This window comes from Notolepis coatsorum (genome assembly GCF_963971535.1).
Source record: "Notolepis coatsorum genome assembly, chromosome: 2".
Taxonomy (NCBI): domain Eukaryota; kingdom Metazoa; phylum Chordata; class Actinopteri; order Aulopiformes; family Paralepididae; genus Notolepis; species Notolepis coatsorum.
Window position 1 is genome coordinate 122,080,833 of NC_140166.1, and position 27,584 is coordinate 122,108,416.

The 27,584-nt window shown below is 43.6% G+C and overlaps 1 protein-coding gene across 2 annotated transcripts in view; it reads left to right on the forward strand.

Annotated features, from left to right (window-relative positions):
* The window catches only part of tpp2 (tripeptidyl peptidase 2), a 97,155-nt gene that overhangs the window by 32,079 nt on the left and 37,492 nt on the right, over positions 1–27,584 (forward strand). For both annotated transcript variants that reach the window (XM_084338242.1, XM_084338243.1), the window contains exons 8-16: positions 4,994–5,070; positions 5,716–5,843; positions 8,933–9,181; positions 14,983–15,098; positions 21,582–21,753; positions 22,276–22,433; positions 25,570–25,646; positions 26,990–27,096; positions 27,515–27,584. The exon at positions 27,515–27,584 is cut by the window's right edge and continues 85 nt beyond it. In XM_084338242.1, the coding sequence (XP_084194368.1) occupies positions 4,994–5,070; positions 5,716–5,843; positions 8,933–9,181; positions 14,983–15,098; positions 21,582–21,753; positions 22,276–22,433; positions 25,570–25,646; positions 26,990–27,096; positions 27,515–27,584 (1,154 nt within the window). The remainder of the gene's footprint in view (positions 1–4,993; positions 5,071–5,715; positions 5,844–8,932; positions 9,182–14,982; positions 15,099–21,581; positions 21,754–22,275; positions 22,434–25,569; positions 25,647–26,989; positions 27,097–27,514) is intronic.

Sequence of the window (27,584 nt, forward strand, 5' to 3'; positions counted from 1 at the left end):
GCTTGATATAATTAATACAAATGTCCAATATAACGGAATTCGTTAGCTCATAAAAATGTGATTATAACAGACTGTTGTTTATTAATGTCGGGCGACTGCCCACAGACACCTATTTGATTTAAAGTCGGCAGCAGCACGAGTCTCGGGACTTATTTTATTTGGAATATAATGACTTTATACGCAAAAGTAGCCTAGTTTTAAGTAAAAATATTATAAATCTACATGCCTTGATGATGTCATTCTTTTGTTTTGTTGTCATTCTTTTGCCTATCAATTGTTTTTAAGCTCAATAAACTCTGACCGGAATTTCTCTCATTTGACCGGTAGATTGAAATCTACCGGACACTGAGGCCGGCAACAATTTTTTCTAACGGAAACCCTGGTGTGTATATCCCTCCGTCTCGGTCCCACCTCGACGTTGGTTCGATATCCCACGCGGGCACTTCCCTCTGCGTTCCGTCCGTCCGTCCGTCTCTTGGCGGCCGCGCACGGTAAATAATTGTCCAATTATCTAGCAGTCACCGTCAATGTGTCAACTAGGGCTGACCTTCGAAGCTTTTTTTGGCAATCGAAGCTTCGGGGCCGAGCTTCGATTTTAATTCGAAGCTTCGGATTTTTTTTTTTTTATTATTATTTTTTTTTTTATCTTATGTTGTGGGACTTGCACAGCACTTTCATAAACTTTGTTGTTTTTAAATGTGCTCTATAAATAAAGTGGGTTGGATTAATTAATTAATTAAGTAGCCCCTTTCGTGACTGAGCCAACAAGGTTTCACTCGGCTGTGTGATTTAATTCAAGGTGGATCGCTGTTGTCGTTTGAACAACTTCAGATTTCATGGGAACTACCAATCCCCCAAATCAAGAATGTTTAAGATGAATGAAGTAAGATTTTGATTATTTGAAATATGGCCTGTGTAGACTAAACTATGCACAGAATTATGTCAGTCTACAAGGTCCGGATTCTACATGGTCCGGCAATGTAGACCTTGTAGACTCCACTACAGACCAATTATCAGTGAATGTTCATGCATTTTTAAGAAGGGCAACTTCCACAAAAAAACAAAGAACTCACCAAAACATCTCAGTAGCACCTTATCTAAATTGTATTTCCTATTTTGTTTATTCATCCCAGTATCTTTCTTTCTTATGTGTGGAATTCTACAAGGCATGTATGTGTATATGTATTTGAGGATGATATCCTTCAAACAGGCAATAGTGATGATATAATTTGGGCAGTGCTGAGCTGGGTTACTTTCCTCCAGTGTATTTGTCCCCCGGCCCCACCCAATGGCCCCATGTGCGTGCGTGCGTGCGTGCGCGCGCGCGCGCGCGCACACACACACACACACACACACACTTACATTTAGCTGACGCTTTTATCCAAAGCGACTTACAAGTTCTGTACGACAAGACAGCAAGAAGGGTACAACTCTATCAGCTGAGTAACAATGTTTATCAAAGTGTTGCGTGTTACAGTGTAGGTTAGTTTATTAGGAAAAGTGCATGACAGTAAGGTTAGTCACGGTTAGATTTTTTTTTTCTTTTTTTTTAATCATTTCAGATAATGGTTGAAGAAGTGAGTCTTTAGTCGACGGCGAAAGATTGGACGGGATTCGGCTGTCCTAACTGGGATGGGTAGTTCTCACACACACACACACACACACGCACACACACACACAAATCGAAGTAAAAAAAAAAAATTGAAGAAAAGAATTTTTTTTGAAAAAGAAAATTATATATATATATATATATATATTTTTTTTTAAACTTCGATTTTTTTTTTATGTTCGAAGCTTGTGCCATCGAACGAAGCTTCGAAGCTTCGAAGTATTTAAGACAGCCCTAGTGTCAACTAGACCTCCCCATTGGAAGGGTGCAGGCGATCAACTGTTTCATACCGGACCAAAGGAAACAATTCAGACTCTTGCTTGAACGTTATTTATTTAGGATATCCTATCCAAACGCTCGAATACTCCACTGTCATTGACAAACAGCCACCAGATGGTCAATTTAGACAGCTCGTAGCTGGTAGCATTAGTCATTAGTTAGCAGCATACAGTCAGTAGCATTTAGCAGCTGTCAGTAGTAGTGGCACTTAGCCAGCAGTAGTAGCATTTAGCCAGTAGTAGTAGCACTTAGCCAGCAGTAGTAGCATTTAGCCAGTAGTAGTAGCACTTAGCCAGCAGTAGTAGCATTTAGCCAGTAGAGTCGATACAGTCCGTAGCATTTAGCAGCTGTCAGTAGCAACAGTTAGTAGCTGTCAGCATTTAGCATCAGTCAGTAGATTATTTACCTATACAAAACAGGAAACAAAACGGCATCCATTAGCCACATGTGCTATGCATACATAAATGATAGTTATGAACAGAGTCAGTGCATACAAGAGATAATACAATGCAACGTACCGTTAGCCAGTTAGATCGCCCACAGGGCTTTTCTCATTACAGGCCTATGGCTACGACCTGTCCACATATCAGTCTTCTGGCGTCCCACAGTCTGCAGTAAATGCCCACTAGGTGGCACCAGATGATAAATAATACTTGTATAATAAGTGCCTCTATAATAATGATAATAATAATAATATCTCTGTAGGAAGGGCGCTGGATAATTCTCCAGTGGTGGAAACCGGATTCATCGATTATAGCGTAGATGGATCTTCTGATCGAAATAGGTTTAATAGTAAAAACAATTGATACAAAATACATGTGGGTTAAATGAGCTTTGGCTGAGGAGTGCTCTACTTTGGCCAGCTAGGAGACTCACTGAAGAACAGGCGGCGACACTTTATTATTAAGTATAGGGAGGGGTGGCGGCTGTAGCCCTTGGTCTCTCAGCTAGGTGCAGGGGTGCGTTGGTCATGGGATGGGGTAGCACACCGTTCCACCGGGTCTGTGAGCAGGAGCACGCGCACGCACATGCACGGATGTGCACGCTCGTGCACACAAGAATACGCTGCACTCGACTGATGGGCCAACTTGCCAAGTACCCACCTGGCTACTTTGCATAACAATAGCTCAGGTCGTCAGGTGTGTTCAAATAGATAGATAGATAGGTACTTTATTGATCCCCTTGGGGAAATTCCAGTGACATACACCTCATCGTCTCATTAACAACATCATATCACAATCATTAAATGTTTACAGTAACAACGGCACAACATAAATTCAAACAGGCATGTACATTTGTTGACGCATGTTGATTACAGAATGCCTGAGACACCATATGCGATTGTCGGCTGCAGCAACACCGGGGTGTCGTTGCGCCGGGAGGGAGGGAGGAAAGATTGTCAACGGGAGGGGCAGGGATTTGGGGGATAGGACTTTGGTGATGAGACAGTCTTAGGCCCCCCCCCTCCAGCACGCGTACTAGTCGGCTGCCGTCATAGGCGCCAGGCGTACATGCGGGAGGGGGGGTTGGGTATAGGGATTGGGGGTGGGGGGGCCACTTGCCACTCTTATCTCCCAGAGGGCCTTCGACTCCAGCAGCTCCCTGGTTCGACCTTGGTCCAGGAATTTGATTTGGCTGAACTGACTGGCAACAATTTCTCCCAGCCACGTCACTTAAAATTTGATTTGAGTAGAGTGATAAGGGATATTTGACGCGCTTCAATGGAACCGGGAGAACCGCTCGACTGGCCCGACGCAGTTTAGCACAGGCCAAGATATAAGGTTTCAAAGGGTGCTCGATACCGCCGTCTAGCTGGATGCGGCCGGTATTGCACTTTGGTGATCACAGACTCATTCCCTATGGTAACACCAAGGTCCCTGGATGAATAATGAATACAAATATAGAATAAAAGAATAAACATGGAGGCTGGGTGGCGCAGCGGACATTGCGCTCGTCACCAACGCAAGAGACACCGGGTTCGAATCCGGCTGTCGGCGTTGCCTCCGGCTTGGGCCGGCCGTCATACTGGCTCAATTGGCAGAGTCAGCGGGTGGAAGTCGATGGGTGGTAATCTGGACGTTGTGGACAGCGACTCCTACAGGTTGGTTGGGGGACGCCTGCACAGCAGAGACAGTAAATGGCGGGGGTAGTGTGAGCCTCCCACACGTTATACCTCGCCAATGAGTCCACGCTGGCAGGTGAAAAGATGTGACAGGCTGCCTCATCACGTACCGGAGGGGACACGTGATGCAAGGCTTCTATCCTCCCTACAACCGACCAGTGGGGGGCATATGCGAGCAACGTTCAAGACAGGGGAGGGGAGAATTGGAAACAGTGAAATTGGGATGGGAGAAAAATAGAAAAATAAGGAGAAAAGTGGATAAAAAAGAATATGATTTTAAATGATAAAATATCAGGAATCGATAAGGGAATCGATAAAGAATCTGATTGATAAGCAGAATCGATAATGGAATCGTATCAATTCCCATCCCTACTCTGATGCCTACGCCACTCGAGATTCACAGCCGTGGCAATATTCCTGATATTCCACTGGTTCTCATGTATTATTGCTTAATTAACCTCTGCAACGGCCCGTATACGGGCCCTCTTGAGGATGATTTGCCCACCGGCATGACACGCCACTTTGGCAACCTCTAGCGGCTCGGGTGTGCATATTTTTAAATACAATATATATATATATATCGAATTAAAGCCCTATTTGTTGCCTGTCGATTGCCGTCAGGCGACAAAAGCGGTTCTCGAGTTACATGCCGATATGTGAAGCATGCGCCAAAGTACACCGCAGAGTCAGATTACCACCCCTGACTCCAGAGGCTCTAGCTCCGTCAATCATTTGGCGAAAATTATTGGACAGGGTTGTAGCCAATGAGAGCGCCTTTCCAATGATGCCCCACCTTGGGATCTGTGAATCAGAGATCTAGGTGAAAAGTCATGAGCGAAAACGGGAAGAGAGACATTTTGATTGCCCATTTGTTAACCATTTCATTGTGACATATTCTCTTCCAACCTTGCTGATGTGTTATTATTATGTTTTTATTTTTAATTTGTTTCTTTCCTTGTGGATCTCCATCTCTCTCTCTATAGATGATCGAAGTGATCAACCACAAGTGTGACCTGGTAAACTACAGCTACGGGGAAGCCACCCATTGGCCCAATTCAGGGTAAGGATATAGCTCGGCGATACGGCCGTAATATCATATCACGATATTTTACAGTATTTCATAGTATTTCGTTTTCCAGTATAAATGACATGATAGGACATATTTCCGATGTCTTCAGCTTGTAATACATTTGTCATGGTGTTCATTCAATCAAAATAGCGTATTTTCTTTGAAAAATTTTTAATAATGCTGCAAATACATTTCTTTACGAACATACAAATATATAGTATGTATTTTTCTCTATGATATGAGCAGTATATATCGTGGATGATGGTAAATATCTACCTTTGCATGAGTGCATGACGGTATACCTTCATATTGGGTCGACCCCCCCGCCCTGCTGTATGTAAGGGCTGTGTGTGGGAGTTGATCTGATTTTGTTTTATGTTGGTCTGAACGTAATGAGTCGTATTCAGATTATTTTATTGTTAGTTTTTAAAATGTACATGCATTCAGAAAAACGTGAGCTGCTCTTTTTTTCCCGGCTCCTCGACTATTAGATTTGTAAACATGGTACACAACGTATATATTTCTATCTATACAAGCTATAAATATAAACGATATCTATAAACTAGATAGACAAAACATAATACACAACGTATTAAACTTGTACAAACTTGTGTTAATCACCCTGCTGTCTCCTAGGAGGATCTGTGAGGTCATCACGGAGGCGGTGCAGAAACACAACGTCATGTTTGTGTCGAGCGCGGGGAACAACGGGCCGTGCCTCTCCACGGTGGGCTGTCCTGGGGGCACCACCAGCAGTGTGATAGGTACTGTAACGGCAATTTTTCCTTTCCAATGTCCTGCTTTCTCTTGCCCGTTACTTCACAGGTATGATAGGGAGTGATCTTACGCAGCAGGGCTGTACGCTAAGCTTTTTCACTAGGGGCACACTATTGAACTATTGCCCCTAAAAAAATATTTTTTAGGGGCAAATTTTTAAATAACAATTTTACCATTATTTAAAAAATATGTTCCTGCCTCATTACTGTGGTCCTTTTATTTAACATTTAAGTGCGTTTGTTTTCAGGTTTGTATCTTTTATAATGAACCAACGAGAAAGTGTGTAAATCACTAATAGAACAAAAACAACAAACTGTGTGTGTGTGTGTGCACGCGCTTGTGTAGTGCTCCTTGAATGAGATCACCACAACACACACACCATTGCATTAATCAGGAGGACAAGAAACTCTGCATACATTTGTTTCACAATGAAAAGTGCTTTAGAAATCAAATGAATTATTATTGTAAATAACCCCATGAAAGGTTTATTATTTGTATGGGTAATTACCTGCTTCATATTTGTGATGTTACTGGTTTCAGTGTGTGCCTAAAGTGATCAATGTATTGGGCCGTTTATAGAGATCTATGCCAATTAATGTTTATGTATATCCAGGACTTTTTTTAGTAAGAATTGAGAGGTATTTGTATATGTGACCTTTATTTTGAAAACCGTGTTGCGACGCAACCTTATTTACATTTGCGCTTTTGACAGTGAAATGTTCAGTCCAACTTAGCTCGAAGGAAAGACTAATCAAAAAGGTTTAATTGACCCGTATGAGGCTCTTACGGTAGGACTTTGATTGTTTATAGAAGTGGAATGTAATACTATGCTAAACGAGAAATAAACAGTGATTTTACCAGCAGTAAAGTTGCAAGCCACTTTCATTTCATATACGGGGACACCGTGACAATTATTAGTATTATCTTATTTGCATATTGTCTCATTATTAGATAGATAGATAGGTTGATATTTTATAAATTTAAGTAGACAGTATTTCACGTCCTAATAGTGGGCTACTACTACTCACCAAATCGATGGCTGAACCTGAACGTTAGAAGTGTCCGTGTCCGACTCCCCGTCAATCAATCATAACATCATCACGTCAATCATCGTCATCTTATCATCTCTCCACATCGGACGTGGTTGTCATAAGATGGACTGATATCCACTCCGTTGTTCTTGCAGAGCAAAATTTGCGTCTTAAATGTATTGAAATGAGGTGCTTCTTTGGCGATGTTGAAAGGAAGAGAGGCCACATTCAGTTTCGTTTTGCTAGGAATTATGGGATTTGGTGTTGGATGTATAGACTACGCAGATAGGGACATGGTCTTTAATCGCACGATAGACTACAAGTACCAAGTATATAGCGTGACCCAGATTCACTCCACACGCAAATCTTTTTTTTTCACTCAGGCTATCGGTGATCGCAGTAAGTTCATTCATTGCCGACAGATTCTTTCATAGCACCACGACACTGTACAGCCTTGGTTGTAGGCTAATGTTTTTAAAAAATGTATCCAATTTGTATGGATTAATTTAGGAGTGAAATGCGAATGAAGGGTTGAAATCACAACTCGCAACGTTGCTCCCAAATAATATTTCCAACTCGCAACGGCCAAATTAAGGGGCAATTTGCGACGAGATCATCGCAGTGTACAGGCCTGCGCAGTAGACACAGCAATGATGGATGTCCAGTCGTGATTCCAGGTTTAGGGGTGTTTATTGCTGAAGTTGCAGTTGTACATTAAATTTATTGCTAGAGGGTTCTGTAAGAATTATATGGTATTCTATATCTATTTGGTATTTCTTGTCTTCTGGTTGCTGAGCTGCTGAGCTTCTGTTACTGAGCTACTGGTAAGAACGGTGTGCTCCTCACTACCTGTGTCCTAGTTGATTACTGCACCTGTGACCCTAAATACCTAACCAGTGCTGTCAAATCTAAAACCCGCCACCAGGTGTCCAATAATAATATTACAAATAATAAAATAATATGCCACCATCATAATGGCTCCTACAGGTACTGTAGCACGATGGCTCTCAACGCGGGGTCCGGGGGCCTCCAGGAGGTTCCATGGGGTCCCCGGCAAAATGGGGAATATTTAAATTTCATTATTATTTCATTGACTAGAAGTTGAGCTTAATATGTAATGATTATTCTGTTCATCACACTCTTCACTATTATCTACCCACCTACAGTATAGACAGCATCAGAACTTGAGTTGAACAAGTTATGGAATAACTAAGAACTCCTCAATAGAGCCGTCACTTTTTGTTTGAAGATCGGACTGTCGATGGAACCTGGCCAAATGTTAACTGTTTGAACTCTAATGATGTGATCGAATTCTGCACGCCAGCGTCTCTGTCTCCTCTCTGGGATAGTCGTGCACCTTGTGCACGTCAGATTTATTCATACAGCACTTAAAACAACAAGACAAGATTGATCCAAAGTGCTTTACAAAACAGGAGAGAGGGAAGAGGACAACACACACACACATACGCATATAAGAATCTGTCAGATACACATTTTCTTTGCTGCCTTTTAAAAGATCTGAGTAGATTCAGCTGATATTCTCCTGGAAAGGCAGTTCCACCATCTGGAGGAAACTAATTTAGACTCAGATTACTTTAATCGCCATTATGTTTAAGAAACACATAGGAACGTGATACAGCATTTACAGTACAGTGCATACACTTCTTTTCACAAATAAAGTGCAAAACAGGACAAAACAGTGATACAATGACAAGACAATAAAGTGCTATGGACATGTTGTCAGTGCAAAATACAGTTTTGCACTGACTAATAGGAAAATGTTTTATAGACTTATAATTGTGGATTTATTAACATTGCAATGTTACACAGCAGCACACGAATGAACCCAAGACATTGAAGCAACTATAATAAGTAATTTTGTTGTTGTGAAGCACCTCTTATGACGGGCAATCTCACTCACTCGGTCAGTAATTCAGTAACTCACTCACAGTTACCGGTCGCCACTCTGCCCCTAGTGGTGGCTCACTGGCATGGCACTTAGTGCTTGTTGTCATGTATGACGTGTGTCCTTGTTCTCCCTGCAGGCGTGGGAGCGTACGTGACGCCAGACATGATGGTGGCAGAGTACTCCCTGAGGGAGAAGCTGCCTGCCAACCAGTACACCTGGTCGTCCCGGGGCCCCAGTACGGACGGGGCCCTGGGTGTCAGCATCAGTGCCCCTGGAGGTGCCATTGCATCGGTACCCAACTGGACCCTCCGCGGGACACAGCTGATGAACGGAACGTCCATGTCGTCCCCCAACGCCTGCGGAGGCATCGCGCTGATCCTCTCCGGTGTGTGGGTTTGGGGTGATACTGGGGGGTTATGGGGTATATGTGTGTGTGTTGGGGGGGAGGGGGGTTATGGGGTATATATGTATGTAAGTATGTGTTTGGGGTGATTCTGGGGGATATGGGGTATATACAGTATGTGAGTGTGTGTTTGGGGTGATTCTGGGGGATATGGGGTATATACAGTATGTGAGTGTGTTTGGGGTGATTCTGGGGGATATGGGGTATATACAGTATGTGAGTGTGTGTTTGGGGTGATTCTGGGGGATATGGGGTATATACAGTATGTGAGTGTGTGTTTGGGGTGATTCTGGGGGATATGGGGTATATACAGTATGTGAGTGTGTGTTTGGGGTGATTCTGGGGGATATGGGGTATATACAGTATGTGAGTGTGTGTTTGGCGTGATTCTGGGGGATATGGGGTATATGTGTGTGTGTTGGGGGGGAGGGGGGTTATGCGGTATATACAGTATGTGAGTGTGTGTTTGGGGTGATTCTGGGGGGATATGGGGTATATGTGTGTGTGTTGGGGGGGGAGGGGGGTTATGGGGTATATACAGTATGTGAGTGTGTGTTGGGGGGAGGGGGGTTATGGGGTATACAGTATGTGAGTGTGTGTTTGGGGTGATTCTGGGGGATATGGGGTATATACAGTATGTGAGTGTGTGTTTGGGGTGATTCTGGGGGATATGGGGTATATACAGTATGTGAGTGTGTGTTTGGGGTGATTCTGGGGGGTATGGGGTATATACAGTATGTGAGTGTGTGTTTGGGGTGATTCTGGGGGATATGGGGTATATATGTATGTAAGTATGTGTGTGTGTTTAGGGTGATACAGGGGTGTGGGGTATGTGTGATACAGGGGTGTGGGGTATATATGGGGGTATATACAGTGCATCTGGGGTTTATACTGGGGGCGTGTGGGGTATAGGGCTGTCCCCGACTAAGGATTTGGATGGTCGACTAGGATTGGCCAAAATTTGCCGTTAGTCGACTATTGATCGACTAAAATTTTTTTTAAATAAATATATATTTTTTATCATTCCATTTGGGCTGTGGGGGGTGCTTAATGTCTGAAGGAGTCGACTGAAGGCTTTTTGTCCTCTGAAAAAACATGCAATTGGTCCACTGATGGATACATCTTGATATTTGTCTAGTCTATCGTGTTCATTAGATGGGTGAAATCCTCTTTCAGTGCCTCTGTGCCTGTTTTCGTAGGCAGTTAGCCTCTGGTATGCGTGCCATTAGCGTTAGCCACGCTTCTAGGCCTCTTTTCTTTTGGAAAAAATGATAAAAAAAAATTTATAAAAAATATTAACACTTTAACTGCCACACACGAGATATCTCTGGTTTATTTTTATGTGGTTGAAAGCCACTCACGAGATTTCTCTGAATTTTTTATTTTTATTTTTTTAGCGATCTGAAATCATATTGCATCACGCGAGCCTACCCGAGTATACACGAGGACCGCCGGAGATCATTATGTGGAAAAAAGCGCCCCCTATCGTCTTTCAGATGACATAAGGGATTTTGGAATGGACTCAATGAAAATGGATGGGGAAAAAAATCCGGTACTCCACATTTTCCAGTCCACTGATCCAGCCGGGGTTACCACAGTTCATTCTGGAGCCTCTGAGACCCGCTGATCATGGAGTTCTACTGTATCGCGTTGGATCCATACACTTATCGATTTTTTCGAATGGTGATCAGGAATTGGAATATACCAGTTGGATACCATCTGATGTCAGGTAAGGACTCTATGTTATCAGTGTTAGGATAATCAGACTAATTTTGATGAAGTTATAAGCTGTTTTGTGAAATGGGCTCTTTCGGTTTCACTGTAAAAGTCAGAGAGGAAATGAACACAGCGATTATCCGTGCGCGGCCCGAATGTGCTTGCGTGCACGTATAATATTGATCATCTAGCGTTTATTTGAAAACGATTCATAAAAAGGCAGACGAATATCAACGTTGTGGAATATTCCAGTAAAAGACGATTTTCATAGAATGGTCCAGAATGGGCTGTTTATCTGAAAACGGGTGCTTTTCTAAATGCTCTGAAACGGAAATGACGCGATCAAAAACCAATCTGCCTTGACAGCACTGACTGGAAAATAGTCTTTGATAATGCGATGGGCAGATTAGACACATAGCCATAATTTAAAACATAGATTAGGCCAGTGGTTCTCAAACTGTGGTACGCGTACCACTAGTGGTACTTGATGGTACTGCTGGTGGTACTTGAAAACATTTCCAAAAAAGCTAAAAAAAAAAAAAAAAAAAAATTAGCTTTTTTGGAAATGTTTATTTATTTTTTTATTTATTTTGCAGTCAGGCCACTGAACTTAGAAGCAGGCCAGGCCAGTGTTTCTGGTTGCGGCGGCGCGATAGTTAGATAATCTAAGTGGGGAACAACCAGGAGATCACTGTGACAGAGAGTAATGCAGTCTAAACAGTCATACATCTTTAATTCAACTTCAGCCCTGATCATAACCATTTATTTTTAGATTTCTTGTAATGTCAGATAAAAAATGAAATACTCCCACTTTTCTGAAAAGAGTTGGTGTTAAATCTGACATTACAAAAAATCCATCAAAATATGTGTTGCTGCTAATCATTGACACATGCCTAGCCTGTAATAATCCCCCCCAGAAAAATGTACTTTGCATTTGATATATTGAAAATATTTTACTTTTTGTGTTTTTTTTAACAATAATTTGTGATGCCATCACACAAACTGGCATTTAAAGGGTAAACATTCAAAAATGTATTGAATGTGTTTTCTTCTTTTTTACAATAATTTGTGATGCCCATCACAAACACTGGCATTTAAAGGGTAAAAATAAAAAAAATGCCTGCACCAGAATGCAGGAAATTAAGTTTTTGTAACAAAATAAGTGTGTGTGTGTGTGTGTGTGTGTGTGTGTGTGTGTGTGTGTGTGTGTGTGTGTGTGTGTGTGTGAGAGAGAATGACAATTGCTTGCTGTGTGAGAGAGAGAGATAGAGAGATAATTAAGTACATTTGCTGAAATACAGTTGTTCTTAATTTTCTCACTTGCTATGTGAGAATGTTAGTTATTATGTTCTCAATGCCCCTTGCATTGGATGAGATGAATGAATGAATGAATGAATGAATGAATTTATTCACACACACACGATACATTTACATGCGAGTATCCTCATGTGATAACAATGTCGCAAATTGTGTGCATGTTCCAGGTCTCCCAAGAAGCTATTTAAAGCTTTTGGAGGGAGCCTGAACACAGATACAAACAGAATATAAACAACAAAACAATAACAAAAAACAAAACAAAACAAAACAATACAACGTGGGTAGGTTTACACACCTACCTACTAACTGACATATAACAGAGATACATAATACAGACAATTTTATTCCTAAGTTATAATTTTAATTAGAGATATGATTTTAGCAGTTCCTCTTTCAGTGATTTTTTAAAGGTTTTAAAGGTATTAGTCATTTTTAGATTTTCATCAAGCTTGTTCCAGATCTGTGGACCCCTGCATGCTATGCTTAGGCTAGCACAATTGAGCCTTCTCCTCTTGTTGTGTGGAAGCGTAGTTCTAGTGCTATCTCTTTGTACATTGTGGCTGTGTCTGACAAAAGTTAACAATAAATAATGGTATCAGGAATACATTTGCCTCCTGCGTGAACTGTGCATAGCTGAATAGACTGTATTTTAACGCCGGTCATATGGTGGTACTTGGAGAGCCAGCTACGTTTTCAGGTGGTACTTGGTGTAAAAAGTTTGAGAACCACTGGATTAGGCGATATTAACGTTAACATTGGCGCCGATGGTGGCATTCAGGGGGTATAAAGGAAAACCCGGCGTGGCACTCAATTTTTTTTTTTTTTTTTTTATATTAGACTAAGAGGTTGGCCAGTCGACTACGGCTCCTTTCGACCGATTAGTCGACTAATCGATTAATAGGGGTCAGCCCTAGTGGGGTATATATGTGTGTGTGTGGGGGGGTGTATATGTTTGTGTGTGTACACATTAGGGCTGTCTTAAATACTTCGAAGCTTCGTTCGATGGGCATGGGATTCGAATATATTAACACTTTGAGTGCCGACGACGTGTATTGTCGTCTTATCATGCCCCCCGCTGAGTGCCGACTATGTGAAATGTCGTTTGATTTTTTTATTAGCGATCTGAATTCATATTTCATCAACCGAGTCTCCCGTTGGTACAGCAGACCCTCTAGGAGCTCAGATGGGAAAATACCGCCCCCTATCGTCTATCCCTGTGTAACTGCAGGCCATTCGATTATACTGCTGGATCTGTGGAGGTGGAGCCTGGCTCCACTGTGCTGGCAAGCCGTCTGATGAACATGGAAGTGATCGCGAGATGGAAAGCAGCGTGGAATATATATTTACAGCAGCCAATAATCAATCAATAAACGCGATGGATATTTGGAATGGCGATCAGGAATTGGAATAATCTTTTTGGAGAACATCTGATCTAAGGAGTCTATGTTACCAGTTTTAGGATAATCAGAGCTGTATTCACTGAGATATCAGCATGTGCCGTGTGTGTGTGTGTGATGTTGAGGAAATGAGAGAATAGATTTTTCAGCCCGCTTCTATAGCGTGCATAAGTACACATATACTATCGAGCGTTTATTTGAAAACGATTCATAAATAGGCCGACAAATGACAACGTGTCTAGTGTATTCGAGAATATTTCAATAAATGCCATTTATGGGGGCATCTTTCAATTTTCCGGACATTTTCGAGAGAACGATAGCTTTTCGAAATGCTATAAAAAGGATATGAACCGATAAAAAAAAAAATCTGTTTCGACGATGTTGACTGCAAACAAGTCATTGATAAGCGACGGGCAGATTAGACACATAGCCATAATTTAAAACATAGCTTATGCATTTTTAACGCTAACATTGAAGTGGATGATGGCATTCAAGGGGGTAAAAAGGTAAACAAGGCCGGCACTGATAGTGTTAAAAAAAGAAATATATATATATATATATATTTCTTTTTTTAACACTATCAGTGCCGGCCTTGTTTTAAGCTTGTTTTTAAGCTATGTTTTAAATTATGGCTATGTGTCTAATCTGCCCGTCGCTTATCAATGACTTGTTTGCAGTCAACATCGTCGAAACAGATTTTTTTTTTATCGGTTCATATCCTTTTTATAGCATTTCGAAAAGCTATCGTTCTCTCGAAAATTTCCGGAAAATTGAAAGATGCCCCCATAAATGGCATTTATTGAAATATTCTCGAATACACTAGACACGTTGTCATTTGTCGGCCTATTTATGAATCGTTTTCAAATAAACGCTCGATAGTATATGTGTACTTATGCACGCTATAGAAGCGGGCTGAAAAATCTATTCTCTCATTTCAACTCGCAAAATCAACTCTGCCTCTCTTTGTTAATTACAACAAGCAATGCTGTTTGTTATTTAAGATGAGGTCAGACTCGGCACTGACAGATATGTGTTCATTGTGCTGCTTTTATAAAGCCTCAAATGACGGCTTACAATATTTCGTTTGTCTAAGATTTAAAAAGGTTTAAACTTTACAGCACTGACAAAGTTGAACAAAGTGCTGTACAAGTCCCACAACATGTTTATAATTTTATTTTAAATAAAAAAATAATAATAATTTATAATTTTTTTTTTATCTCGCAGCTTTGAATTAAAATCGAATCTCGGCCCCGAAGCTTCGAATTCCCCCCAAAAAAAGGTCAGCCCTAGTACACATGCACCTGTTTCTTTCTATTCCACTAACTACTGATACCTGTGTGTGTGTGCATGCAGGTCTGAAGCAGAAGGGGATGGTTCCCTCTGTCCCAGCAGTGAGAAGAGCTCTAGAGAACACGGCTCTGAAGGTGGACGATATAGAGGTGTTCGCTCAGGGCCACGGAATCATCCAGGTAACTGTGTGAAGCCTGTATGTTCTATTATGTGTGTCCACTGCACTCTTAAAGGTGACATTGACCAAACTTGATATGCATGACCTTGGTGGGCTCTAGGTCAACTCCTGAAAAGGGGGTCAATGTCAGACCTTGCAATCAAAAGTTAGGGGGCGCACTGAAATTATGGCAAGGGTTATTAGCCCCCTAACTTTGATTGCAAAGTCTGACATTGACCCCCTTTTCAGGAGTTGACCTAGAGCCCACCAAGGTCATGCATATCAAGTTTGGTCAATGTCAGACCTTGCAATACACTAAGGCACTGTAAGGCTACTGTCCTCCCCCACTTCCAGTGATGAAGCTAAGCTATGCTAACGGAGCGTCTATTCCCAAAGCTAAAATGCACGCACAGAGACAAAAAAGGTATGCATCTTCTTGTCTAACTCCAGGGAAGATGTTAAATAAGCTAATTTCCAAAAAAAGTGGAGTCGTCCTTTAACACAATAATTGGCAAAAACGAGTATACTCGCTATTGCCCACCATGCGAATATCGCCAAAAACAAGTTATTTCATTTATTCGCTATATCTATTCATAATTCATGTCTGCAGCTTCTGTATACCCTGGTGAATGTGTCTGAGCTGGCAGACGGTCAACACCGCCCTCTACTGCCTTGCGGAGCTATTGCATCCCATTGTAAATGGGCTTTTGTGTTTTATGAGTCGATCTGAGCCGTGCGGGCGGGGTTTAAATACTCAGGCGAGCCAGGGGCTTACAACGACGGCATGGAATATTAACCCCGCCCGCCCGTCCGTGTGTAATGCTCGGTAATGTCGGGGACATGATCGCTGTGGATAACTGGAATGGCGATCAGATAATTGGATTATTTTCTTTGCATTACATCAGAGACAAGTTAAGGACTCTATATCAAACCTTGCGTTGATCTGATATTTATTTCTACCGCGATCAAAGCTATCTGTGTAGGTGTATGTGCTTATTACCGCTGACTGGGGAGTAAATATATAAGTTAGTACTACTGAGTAATAGTGCTAATCAGTTATATTTATACTCAATTATACTTATTTTATACTTATCTATTTTTATCTAGCACACTCTCAGGAGCAAAAAAGAAAGAAGCATTTCATATAAAAGCAGTGTTTCCCTTATATGCTGTGCCACTGCTGAATTAGGACCGCCGTTGCTATGAACTAGACTAGACTATTAAAAAAAATATATATATATATTATAATTTTTTTTTTTTATCATTTCATTTGGGCTGTGGGGGGTGCTTAATGTAAAAGACTGACCTGAGGAAAAGGCTGCAGGGAGACCATCTGACCGCTTGTATACGTCTTAGCATCAATGGGCCCCTTACCAGTGAATTCCCCTACCAAAGAGCCCTGGAGCTTTTCTTTCAAAAGCCCAGGAAAATGAAATGCTCTAAGGCAGAATGTAGCCTATGCCACTGAGACTTCTTAGGTGTAAAGTGCTGTTGTAGAGTTATGATTTGTGTATGTTAGACAGTTAGTATGTTAGTATTTATATTATCTATTAAATCATCTATATCTATGTTCAATACAAATAGTGTACAAGTGTTGAGGCTAGGGGTGCACGATATTGATTTTTTGACCCCGATATCGATACCGATAACTTTCTGCTCCTCAAGACCGATACCGATAACCGATAATATATATATTTATTGTATTATAATTTAATGTATATTCCTGTAGTTTTTACCTAACCAGATTTATCATAATAATAATAATTAATAATTCATTTAATTTATATAGCGCTTCTCAATAACCCGAAGTCGCTGACAGTAGTCGGGAGCAGGAGTACAAACAAAGAAACGAAAGCAAAGAAACAAAAACAAAAACAACAAAGAAACAAACAAGAGGAACATGAGACCATGGGGGGAACAGGGTAGACAGCCTGATAGCACAAAAAAGACTGGAGACAGACATCAATCAGGTTGGAGGGGAGGGGGGGGTTTAAGGGTGGGGGGGGGTTGAAGGCAAGGGAGAACAGGTGGGTTTTGAGGCGAGCTTTGAAGGTGGAGAGTGTAGGGGAGTCTCTGATGGACTGGGGGAGGGAGTTCCAGAGTCGGGGTGCAGTACGAGAGAAGGCCCGATCTCCGAAGTTTTTAAGCTTGGATGTCGGGACAGTGAGGGAGGCAGTGGAGGAGGACCGGAGGGAACGGGTGGGGCGGTAGGGAAGAAGGAGATCAGTCAGGTAGGGGGGGGGGCAGGCTGTGGAGGGCTTTGAAGGTGAGGAGTAGTGTTTTAAAGTTAATGCAGTGTTTGATCGGGAGCCAGTGGAGGGAGTGGAGGACAGGAGTGATGTGTTCGCGGGACCGGGTGTTAGTGAGGAGTAGGGATGGGTACCGAATTCGGTACTTTTGAGGTACCGAACCGAAACACGTCGGTACTACAGAGTATCGAATCAAGTGAGAAATATTTTTGTTTTTACTTTTTTCTTTTCATGTCAACGTTCACACGCACAATATATGCTTACCTAGGATTTGACTTGATTCAACAACAAAGCAGTCGGAGCAATGACGAGCCGAAAACTGTCGAAATTGTAGTTATTTGAAGTTTGGATTTTTTTTTTTTTACGACTGAGGTAGGTAAATAAAATTTCTTGAGACTAAAGTACAGAAAAAAGGTACCGTTGGGTACCGGTATCGATTCACAGGTACCGGTACCGGTATCGGTTCAAATGTGAAAGGTACCCATCCCTAGTGAGGAGGCGGGCGGCTGAATTTTGGACCATTTGCAGTTTATGGAGGGAGCGGGAGGTGATACCAGTGAGGAGGGAGTTGCAGTAGTCCAGGCGGGAGGAGATGAAGGCGTGAATGAGGGATTCAGCAGCGGTGCGGGGGAGGCAGTGACGGATTTTTGCGATGTTGCGGAGGTGAAAGTAGGATATTTTTACGATGGAGCGGACGTGGGGGTCAAATGAGAGGGTGGGGTCAAGGAGGACACCAAGGTTGCGGACTAGGGGGGAGGGGGTGATGGTGGAGTCATTGATGGTGAGTGTGATGGGTCCGGATCTGGTGAGGGTGGTTTTGGTGCCAATGATGAGAAGTTCAGTCTTGTCACTGTTCAGTTTGAGGAAGTTGTGAGTCATCCAAGTTTGGAGTTCGGTGATGCAGGATTCTATGTGACTGAGGGGTGGGCTGTGGGGGGATTGTGTACTGATGTAGATTTGGGTGTCGTCAGCGTAACAGTGGAAGTTGAGGTGGTATTTACGGATGATGTGACCAAGGGGGAGAATGTAGCAGATGAAGAGCAGGGGGCCAAGGACTGAGCCTTGGGGGACCCCCTGTGTGACTGGGGAGGGGGAGGAGGTGTGGCCGGAGAGGGAGATGAATTGGTGTCCGTCTGTGAGGTAGGAGGAGAACCAGCCAAGTGCTGTGCCCTCAACACCCAGTTGGTGCAGCCTGGGTGACATGACATGAGCGTTACTACTATGAACAAAACAAAGCCAAGAGAACAGTTTTGACTCTTCAAATAAAGTGACTATATTTATTTTTCCAAATAAATATAATTTGAGTCAATCACAAAATTCACAATCAGTCAATGTCATTAACAATGCGTTTCCCTGAACAATGAGTGAACTAAAAACCAACAGGTATTGTGCTTTGTCAGCAGATAAAACATTTGACGCTATAGGAGAGGAGACTGTTGTGGTCTTGGTCCATGAAACAACTATTACTTGGAATTTACTGTATAGGACAGCACGCCTCAAAAAGAATAAATAAACCAAACAAATCGTCTCTGTCAAACGTCTTTAATTTTGCAAACGCCTCGTCAATAGGTACAAGCCGCGCCGGTTCCTTTGCAGCTGGCTTTGGATTAGCTTAGCCTTTAGCTGCTCTGCGTCGTCGTCGGATTTTAATACACCATCGTAGCGGTGGTGATGTTTCAGGTGACTTATTAGGTTGGATGTGTTATAGCTTGTTGCCCCTTTCCCTCCTCGTGGAACTTCTGCATTTGTTACAAATAGCAAGCAAACTGTCCGACGACGCCATCTTTGTTTACTATCTGTGCTGCTTCTGAATGTTACGTGACTACGTCACAGCCAGGCATGAGCAAGGGAGCGCTGGATTTGTGAAAAACTCCCTCTTCCTAAACCACACGCTAGCAGTCTTACCACAGTACTGGCAAAACGGGAGGAGCCTACAGTAAAAACAAACGCCCTTCATCCCAATCCACCCACACCGGATTTCTTTTAACCAAAAAATGTATTATATATTATCGGAGCTATCAATAATGTTATCGGGTTTATCGGGATGACGTCATAATTGCTGATATCAGCCCGATAATTATCGACCCGATAATTATCGTGCATCCCTAGTTGAGGCATGTCATTAATCTTGACATTCAACTACACTGCAATATTTTTTTTATCTTATTAAGTGAACATATCTTGTATTTGGTACAATAAGTCTACATTGAGTAGAATTATCTTGAATTATCTTATCCCACTGGCAGATAATTTAGCTTTTTTTTCTGATTTTGGTCAATTTAATCTTGTTTTAAGAAAACAAGATTAACATTTTCTTAAAACAAGATTAAATTGACCAAAATCAAGAAAAAAAATAAGCAAAATTATCTATGGAATAAGATAATTGAAGATAATTCTACTCAATATTGGACTTATTATACCAAATACAAGATATTTTCACTTGATAAGATTTCTTTTTTTGCAGTGTACAAATGTGCAGCTACCTGGGCCTCCAGAGCACTCCTAGTGTCAGCTACCTGGGCCTCCAGAGCACTCCTAGTGTCAGCTACCTGGGCCTCCAGAGCACTCCTAGTGTCAGCTACCTGGGCCTCCAGAGCACTCCTAGTGTCAGCTACCTGGGCCTCCAGAGCACTCCTAGTGTCAGCTACCTGGGCCTCCAGAGCACTCCTAGTGTCAGCTACCGGGGCCTCCAGAGCACTCCTAGTGTCAGCTACCTGGGCCTCCAGAGCACTCCTAGTGTCAGCTACCTGGGCCTCCAGAGCACTCCTAGTGTCAGCTACCTGGGCCTCCAGAGCACTTCTAGTGTCAGCTACCTGGGCCTCCAGAGCACTCCTAGTGTCAGCTACCTGGGCCTCCAGAGCACTCCTAGTGTCAGCTACCTGGGCCTCCAGAGCACTCCTAGTGTCAGCTACCTGGGCCTCCAGAGCACTCCTAGTGTCAGCTACCTGGGCCTCCAGAGCACTCCTAGTGTCAGCTACCTGGGCCTCCAGAGCACTCCTAGTGTCAGCTACCTGGGCCTCCAGAGCACTCCTAGTGTCAGCTACCTGGGCCTCCAGAGCACTTCTAGTGTCAGCTACCTGGGCCTCCAGAGCACTCCTAGTGTCAGCTACCTGGGCCTCCAGAGCACTCCTAGTGTCAGCTACCTGGGCCTCCAGAGCACTCCTAGTGTCAGCTACCTGGGCCTCCAGAGCACTCCTAGTGTCAGCTACCTGGGCCTCCAGAGCACTCCTAGTGTCAGCTACCTGGGCCTCCAGAGCACTCCTAGTGTCAGCTACCGGGGCCTCCAGAGCACTCCTAGTGTCAGCTACCTGGGCCTCCAGAGCACTCCTAGTGTCAGCTACCTGGGCCTCCAGAGCACTCCTAGTGTCAGCTACCTGGGCCTCCAGAGCACTCCTAGTGTCAGCTACCTGGGCCTCCAGAGCACTCCTAGTGTCAGCTACCGGGGCCTCCAGAGCACTCCTAGTGTCAGCTACCTGGGCCTCCAGAGCACTCCTAGTGTCAGCTACCTGGGCCTCCAGAGCACTCCTAGTGTCAGCTACCGGGGCCTCCAGAGCACTCCTAGTGTCAGCTACCGGGGCCTCCAGAGCACTCCTAGTGTCAGCTACCTGGGCCTCCAGAGCACTCCTAGTGTCAGCTACCGGGGCCTCCAGAGCACTCCTAGTGTCAGCTACCTGGGCCTCCAGAGCACTCCTAGTGTCAGCTACCTGGGCCTCCAGAGCACTCCTAGTGTCAGCTACCTGGGCCTCCAGAGCACTCCTAGTGTCAGCTACCTGGGCCTCCAGAGCACTTCTAGTGTCAGCGGACACACCAAAAACATCCTAGCAAATTCACACGCACATGACTCCATGAACATGAATAACCTATCTCTAACATTTCTAAGCTAGTTTTAAGTTATTTCTCCGGCAGCGTGCGCTAATATGGATTCCGGCGGCACGTGCGCACGCACAAATATGGATTCCGGCAGAGTGCGCGCAGCACAGCACCGCTGTTGAAATTTTCTTTCAGGGGAAACACTGAAAAGTATTCTGTATTTTTGTATGACAACTAATAAAGAAACTTGAAATTCGGATGTATGTACAGAGTTGTAGTATTAATATGTACAGTGATACAGGTATAAAGTTGTACTGGCCAGCAGCATAACTAGTAAGAGTAGGTAAGGGATATGTATAGATATAGTATCATGTTTTGCCATACAATATGGATTGGCCGTGCTTTGTGGTTTAATGATGATCACCTGTTTCTCTCTCATTCATCAGGTGGACAAGGCTATAGACTACCTCACCCAGCATGCTTCCCTACCCACAAGCCACCTGGGCTTCTCCATCACCGTGGGAACACAGAGGGGCATCTACCTCAGGGACCCTGCCCACGTGCTAGCGCCCTCGGATCACGGAGTGGGCATCGAACCCATCTTCCCTGAGAACACGGGTACACGCACACACACACACACACACACACGCACACGCACACGCACACACACGCACGTTATTGGAATAGCTAGATTTATCTGTCTTCTCCATTAGGGTTGGGCATCGTTTGGATTAGAATGATTCCGATTCCGATTCTCCATTTCGATTCCTGTTCTAAACGATTCTTGATTCCGATTCTTTGAGGTGCAGGTCAAAACAGGTCAAAACAGGTCACGGCTTATTTTGCAGGAAAAGAAAATGTATTTGAAAAATCCTTTATTTTTTTCATACTATTCACATTGTCAGTTGACTTGATACAGTTTCATTTGGTTGCTGTACTGTAACTAGGGTATTAATTAACAAAGTAATTTCCAAAAAAATATATATATTTGAGTTGATTTTAGAATCGAAATTCAAACATCTTCTTACGGAAGTTAGGAACCGGTTCCTATTAGAACCGGTTCTCCGGTGCCCAACCCTATTACACCATCTTAACAATTGATGATTTTTTCCCCCTTCTGTCCTTGAATGTCCGCCATAGACAACTATGAGCGAATCAACCTTCAGCTACACCTGTCCCTCACATGCTCCGCCCCCTGGGTCCAGTGCCCGACCCACCTGGAGCTCATGAACCAGTGTCGTCATGTCAACGTTCGCGTAGACCCTCTGGGACTGAGAGAGGGACTGCACTATACAGAGGTGAGGGAGGGGAGGGTTGTATGAGGTCTTGGGAGGGAGGAGAGGGTTGTATTGGCAGGGAGGAGAGGGTTGTATTGTATGAGGGGTGGAAGTAACAAAAATTATAAATGAATGTAACCGATTAAATTAATGTGTAACCGATTAAAATGCAATCAAATAGTCACTTGATGAATTAGTAAATTATTTAATTAATTCAGAACCAAACTGAATAAAACATCATCAATAAAATGAAATAACCATCAAACACATCATTTAAATAAACTAGACTGGTTTTATCTAACCACCTAGAAATTCAATTCAGTGCACCGCAATTCCATTCGCCACCACTTTCATACATTTTTGTTACTTCCACCCCTCATAGTGGGCGGGGTAATTTGAGTGACACATGGAGCACAAACCGTTAACGAACCGTTCAACAACGAAAGTGTCCTCGATTTGATGAAAGTGGTGGCGAGTGGAATTGCGGTGCACTGAATTTAATTTCAAGGTGATTAGATAAAACCAGTCTAGTTTATTTAAAGGGGAACTATCTTACTATTTCTTTCACTATTTGGGCAATTTTACACAATTCCTGTGAGTCTATGGAACACATCTGTACGTTTTTTTTCCAAATAAATTCATTGTTTTGTATTTCTAATCAAGTTCTGTAGAGCAGCATTTTCTACCCTTCGAGATTCCAAGCTGTTTTTGGCTGGGCTCCGCCCATACTCTCAATGTGCTGTATGACAGTCACCCACAGTCTGCACTGGCAGACAGAGAGAGAGAGATAGAGAGGGAGACTAATTAATTTCGCCGCGGGGGGGAGGGGGGCATAATCCCACGTGACGAGAGTGCTGATAGAGAGAGAGCAGAGAACGAGAGAGGGAGACAGATAGGGAGAGAGAGAGGAGAGATGCTCCGAGAGCGCGCGTGTTTCCCCACACACGCAGTCGGGAGTGTGTGTAAATGCTCCCGTATGAGAGCCTCTCCCTCCCTCTCTCTATCAGTCTGTCTCTCCCTCTCTCTCTCTCTCACTCGCTCGTTCTCTCTCGCTCTCTCTCCATCAGCACTCGCGTCACGCCAACCTGTTTGAGGAAGTGTCGGTGACAGGGAAACCGCTTTCGCATTATTTCCACTCGCTCCGTTGTGTGGGCGGTGGCTACAACCAGGGGCTGAGATATGCAGATCAGTGCCTAATTCACGTCAGCGAACCAGTCAAATCAGAATGGCTTGGTTCAGTGGGGGAGGACCTTGTCTTATCTGAATTGGATGAATGTGCCAAAAATAGAATTTGCGACATAGATAGTGTTGATACAACCCCACTAGAAAACAATGCTAAACACTGGGAGGAAGGGGAGGGTTGTATGAGGTCTTGAGAGGGAGGGGAGGGTTGTATTGGGAGGGAGGGGAGGGTTGTATGAGGCCTTGAGAGGGAGGGGAGGGTTGTATTGGGAGGGAGGGGAGGGTTGTATGAGGTCTTGAGAGGGAGGGGAGGGTTGTATGAGGCATTGGGAGGGAGGGGAGGGTTGTATGAGGTCTTGGGAGGGAGGCGAGGGTTGTATGAGGTGTTGGGAGGCGAGGGTTGTATGAGGTCTTGGGAGGGAGGGGAGGGTTGTATGAGGTCTTGGGAGGGAGGGGAGGGTTGTATGAGGTCTTGGGAGGGAGGCGAGGGTTGTATGAGGTATTGGAATGCACCAATATCTCGGGGAAATTGCGGTCTGCCAATTCGGACTCTAAAAAGCACAATTTGGATCGGTTTGTTTGTACTTTTACAGCTGGTTGTAGAAATTGCACATTTGTTGCCCTTCTCTGAGCTGTGAGGCTTAATACAGGTCCCAAGTGAACAACAGAATAACACAAGGGCAATTTCATTAACATAATAACAAGGGCGTTTGTTTATTGAAGGAACATTCCAACATTTTGGGAAATACACTTATTTGCCATTTTCCCAGAGACGAGAAGATTTATCTGCATCAGTTCTGGAATTATTGGAAGTTGTATTTCTTCACTGCTCCCTACTGCTTCCAGTCCTTGTGCTAAGCTAGGCTAGCATGTGCCTGGACCTCTCTGGGGCAAGATTAAACTGATATCAATCATGTCAAATCTATATTTCCCCAAATGTTGTAATGTTCCGTTAAAGAACAAACGTGCCGTATCCCAACTGCACTCATAAAACCTATTGGTCATCTGAGGATAGACACAAATCAGCGTTTCCGTTAGCCGGTAATAAATCTGTTGAAGTCCGACATATTTAATCTCTCCAGTCTTAATGTCCGGTGAAAATAATTCCCTGAGTCTAAGCACAATTTGATTATTTGAATTGTATTAAAATAGGCTAAAATTAAATAGCCTATGCGATGAACGAAACGATCATTACATTTGTTTCCTCGTTGCTTCTAATAATGACAACAACGTTGTCAGCGAGAGCTTAGTGCTGGGTGTGCGAACTTTTGTGAAGCTGCAGAGCCGGAGCAGCAGCAGCACAATGCAGTATTCCAGCAGTACTCCAATTCAGCCATTTTCAGCCAATGTTGGGTGGGGGGCGCTGCTGTGCGGTCCCCAGAAAAGAGCCAATAACAGCTGAATCAGCTGCTCTGCAGCGCCATACTCTTTGCAAATAAGTCGTTGCGAGGTGGAGAGAGTCGTCACGCAAACCCACGATAATGTTGCCGTCTCTCTCTGCCAAATTTCTCAGTTCTTCGCTTGATATAATTAATACAAATGTCCAATATAACGGAATTCGTTAGCTCATAAAAATGTGATTATAACAGACTGTTGTTTATTAATGTCGGGCGACTGCCCACAGACACCTATTTGATTTAAAGTCGGCAGCAGCACGAGTCTCGGGACTTATTTTATTTGGAATATAATGACTATACGCAAAAGTAGCCTAGTTTTAAGTAAAAATATTATAAATCTACATGCCTTGATGATGTCATTCTTTTGTTTTGTTGTCATTCTTTTGCCTATTAATTGTTTTTAAGCTCAATAAACTCTGACCGGAATTTCTCTCATTTGACCGGTAGATTGAAATCTACCGGACACTGAGGCCAGCAACAATTTTTTCTAACGGAAACCCTGACACAAATATTATACCTGCTTTTGTACATAAAGTCTTGTGTGTGTGTGTGTGTGTGTGTGTGTGTGTGTGTTTCAGGTGTGTGGCTATGACACGGCAGCCCCTGGTTCTGGCCCCTTGTTCAGAGTCCCCATCACCGTCATCATCCCCGTCAAGTAAGTACTACCAGAGACGGTCTATATAATGAGATGGAGCACTGTGGTAGTTTAACCAGAGACAGTCTATATAATGAGATGGAGCAATGTGGTAGTTTAACCAGAGACAGTCTATATAATGAGGAGATGAAGCACTGTGGTAGTTTAACCAGAGACAGTCTATATAATGAGATGAAGCAATGTGGTAGTTTAACCAGAGACAGTCTATATAATGAGGAGATGAAGCACTGTGGTAGTTTAACCAGAGACGGTCTATATAATGAGATGAAGCAATGTGGTAGTTTAACCAGAGACAGTCTATATAATGAGGAGATGGTAACACTGTGGTAGTTTAACCAGAGACTGTATATAATGAGGAGATGGTAACACTGTGGTAGTTTAACCAGAGACAGTCTATATAATGAGGAGATGGTAACACTGTGGTAGTTTAACCAGACAGTCTAATGAGGAGATGGTAACACTGTGGTAGTTTAACCAGAGACTGTCTATATAATGAGGAGATGGTAACACTGTGGTAGTACAGTCTATATACATTCTTTGACAAAATCCTTGTCGACCAACTTAACTTACCAGTGACTGTGTTTCGTGACACCAAATTGTGGAGATTATATGAATAACTTACTCAGTCGAATGGATCCGGTTAATACGTTTTTTTTTTTTTTTATCTACTTTTTCTCCCATTTTCTATTTTTCTCCCATCCCAATTTCGTATGGTCCAATTCTACCCTCCCCTGTCTCGAACGCTGTTAGGCCATGCCTCCCACAAGCCGGCTGCAATGTGGACGAAGCCTTACATCGCGTGTCCCCTCCGGTACTTGAGGAAGCAGCCGTCGCATCTTTTCACCTGAACAGCTCGATCTCTCAGCGGCGGGGGTCTGCGTGGGAGGGACACGCCGCCCCCGTCGCTTCCTGATTCTGCTGCGCAGGCGCACCAACCGACCTGTAGGAGTCGCTGTCCACAACGTCCGATCCCCACCATGGATGGCCCCCATCCTGTGACCAGCTTTGTCACGAGGAAGTCAGAGAGAGAATGGGGAGGGGGCAACTCTTTTATAGTTAGGAGGGGAGCTGTAGATTTGGGGGAGGGAGGGGTTAAAGACATGTTCTCTAAGGAGATGAGACAGAAGGAGGCGACAAGCTCCATATTTCCTCCACAGTTCCAAATATGAAAGAATGAACAATGATATGCATGACAGATTGTTAAGTCTGCTTAAAGAGAAGTGGGTTCACTCTTGATAACGGGGACTAACTCTGTCCCTCATAGAGGTGTAGGCTTGTGGTTCTGTGTGTGTGTGTGTGTGTGTGTGTCTGACAGTCTTCTCTTCCTCCACCACCACCTGCAGAGTGATGGAGAGTCGTAACCAGGAGGTCAGTTGCACAGACGTCCACTTCAGACCGGGACAGATCAGACGACACTTCATCATCGTCCCTCAGGGAGCCTCCTGGGCAGGTGAGTGAGTGAGTGAGTGAGTGAGTGAGTGAGTGAGTGAGTGAGTGAGTGAGTGAGTGAGTGGTCTGTCTGGTGTCTGTAAGTAGAGATAAGCATGTGCATAATTAAAATGTGGCTGTTTTAATCATTAACTTTTCTGTCATTGTCTCTCACTGTCTGTCTTTCAATTCTCCCTGTACGGGTCCTCCCTCTCCTCTCCTTCCCCTCTCTCTTCCCCTATATCCCTGGCTGTCTCTCCCCCTCTCTTCTTTTCCTCTCTTCTCCCCATCCATGGCTGTCTTTTCTCCCCTCCTCTCCTCCCTCCCTCTCTTCTCTCCATCCCTGGCTGTCTTTTCTCCCCTCTTCTCTCCCTCCCTCTCTTCTCCTCTCCCCCTCTCCATCCCTGGCTTGTCTGTCTCTTGTCTCTCTCTCTCTGTAGAGATCACGCTGACGTCTCACTCTGGCGACGTGTCTTCTAAGTTTGTCCTCCATGCAGTGCACCTTGTGAA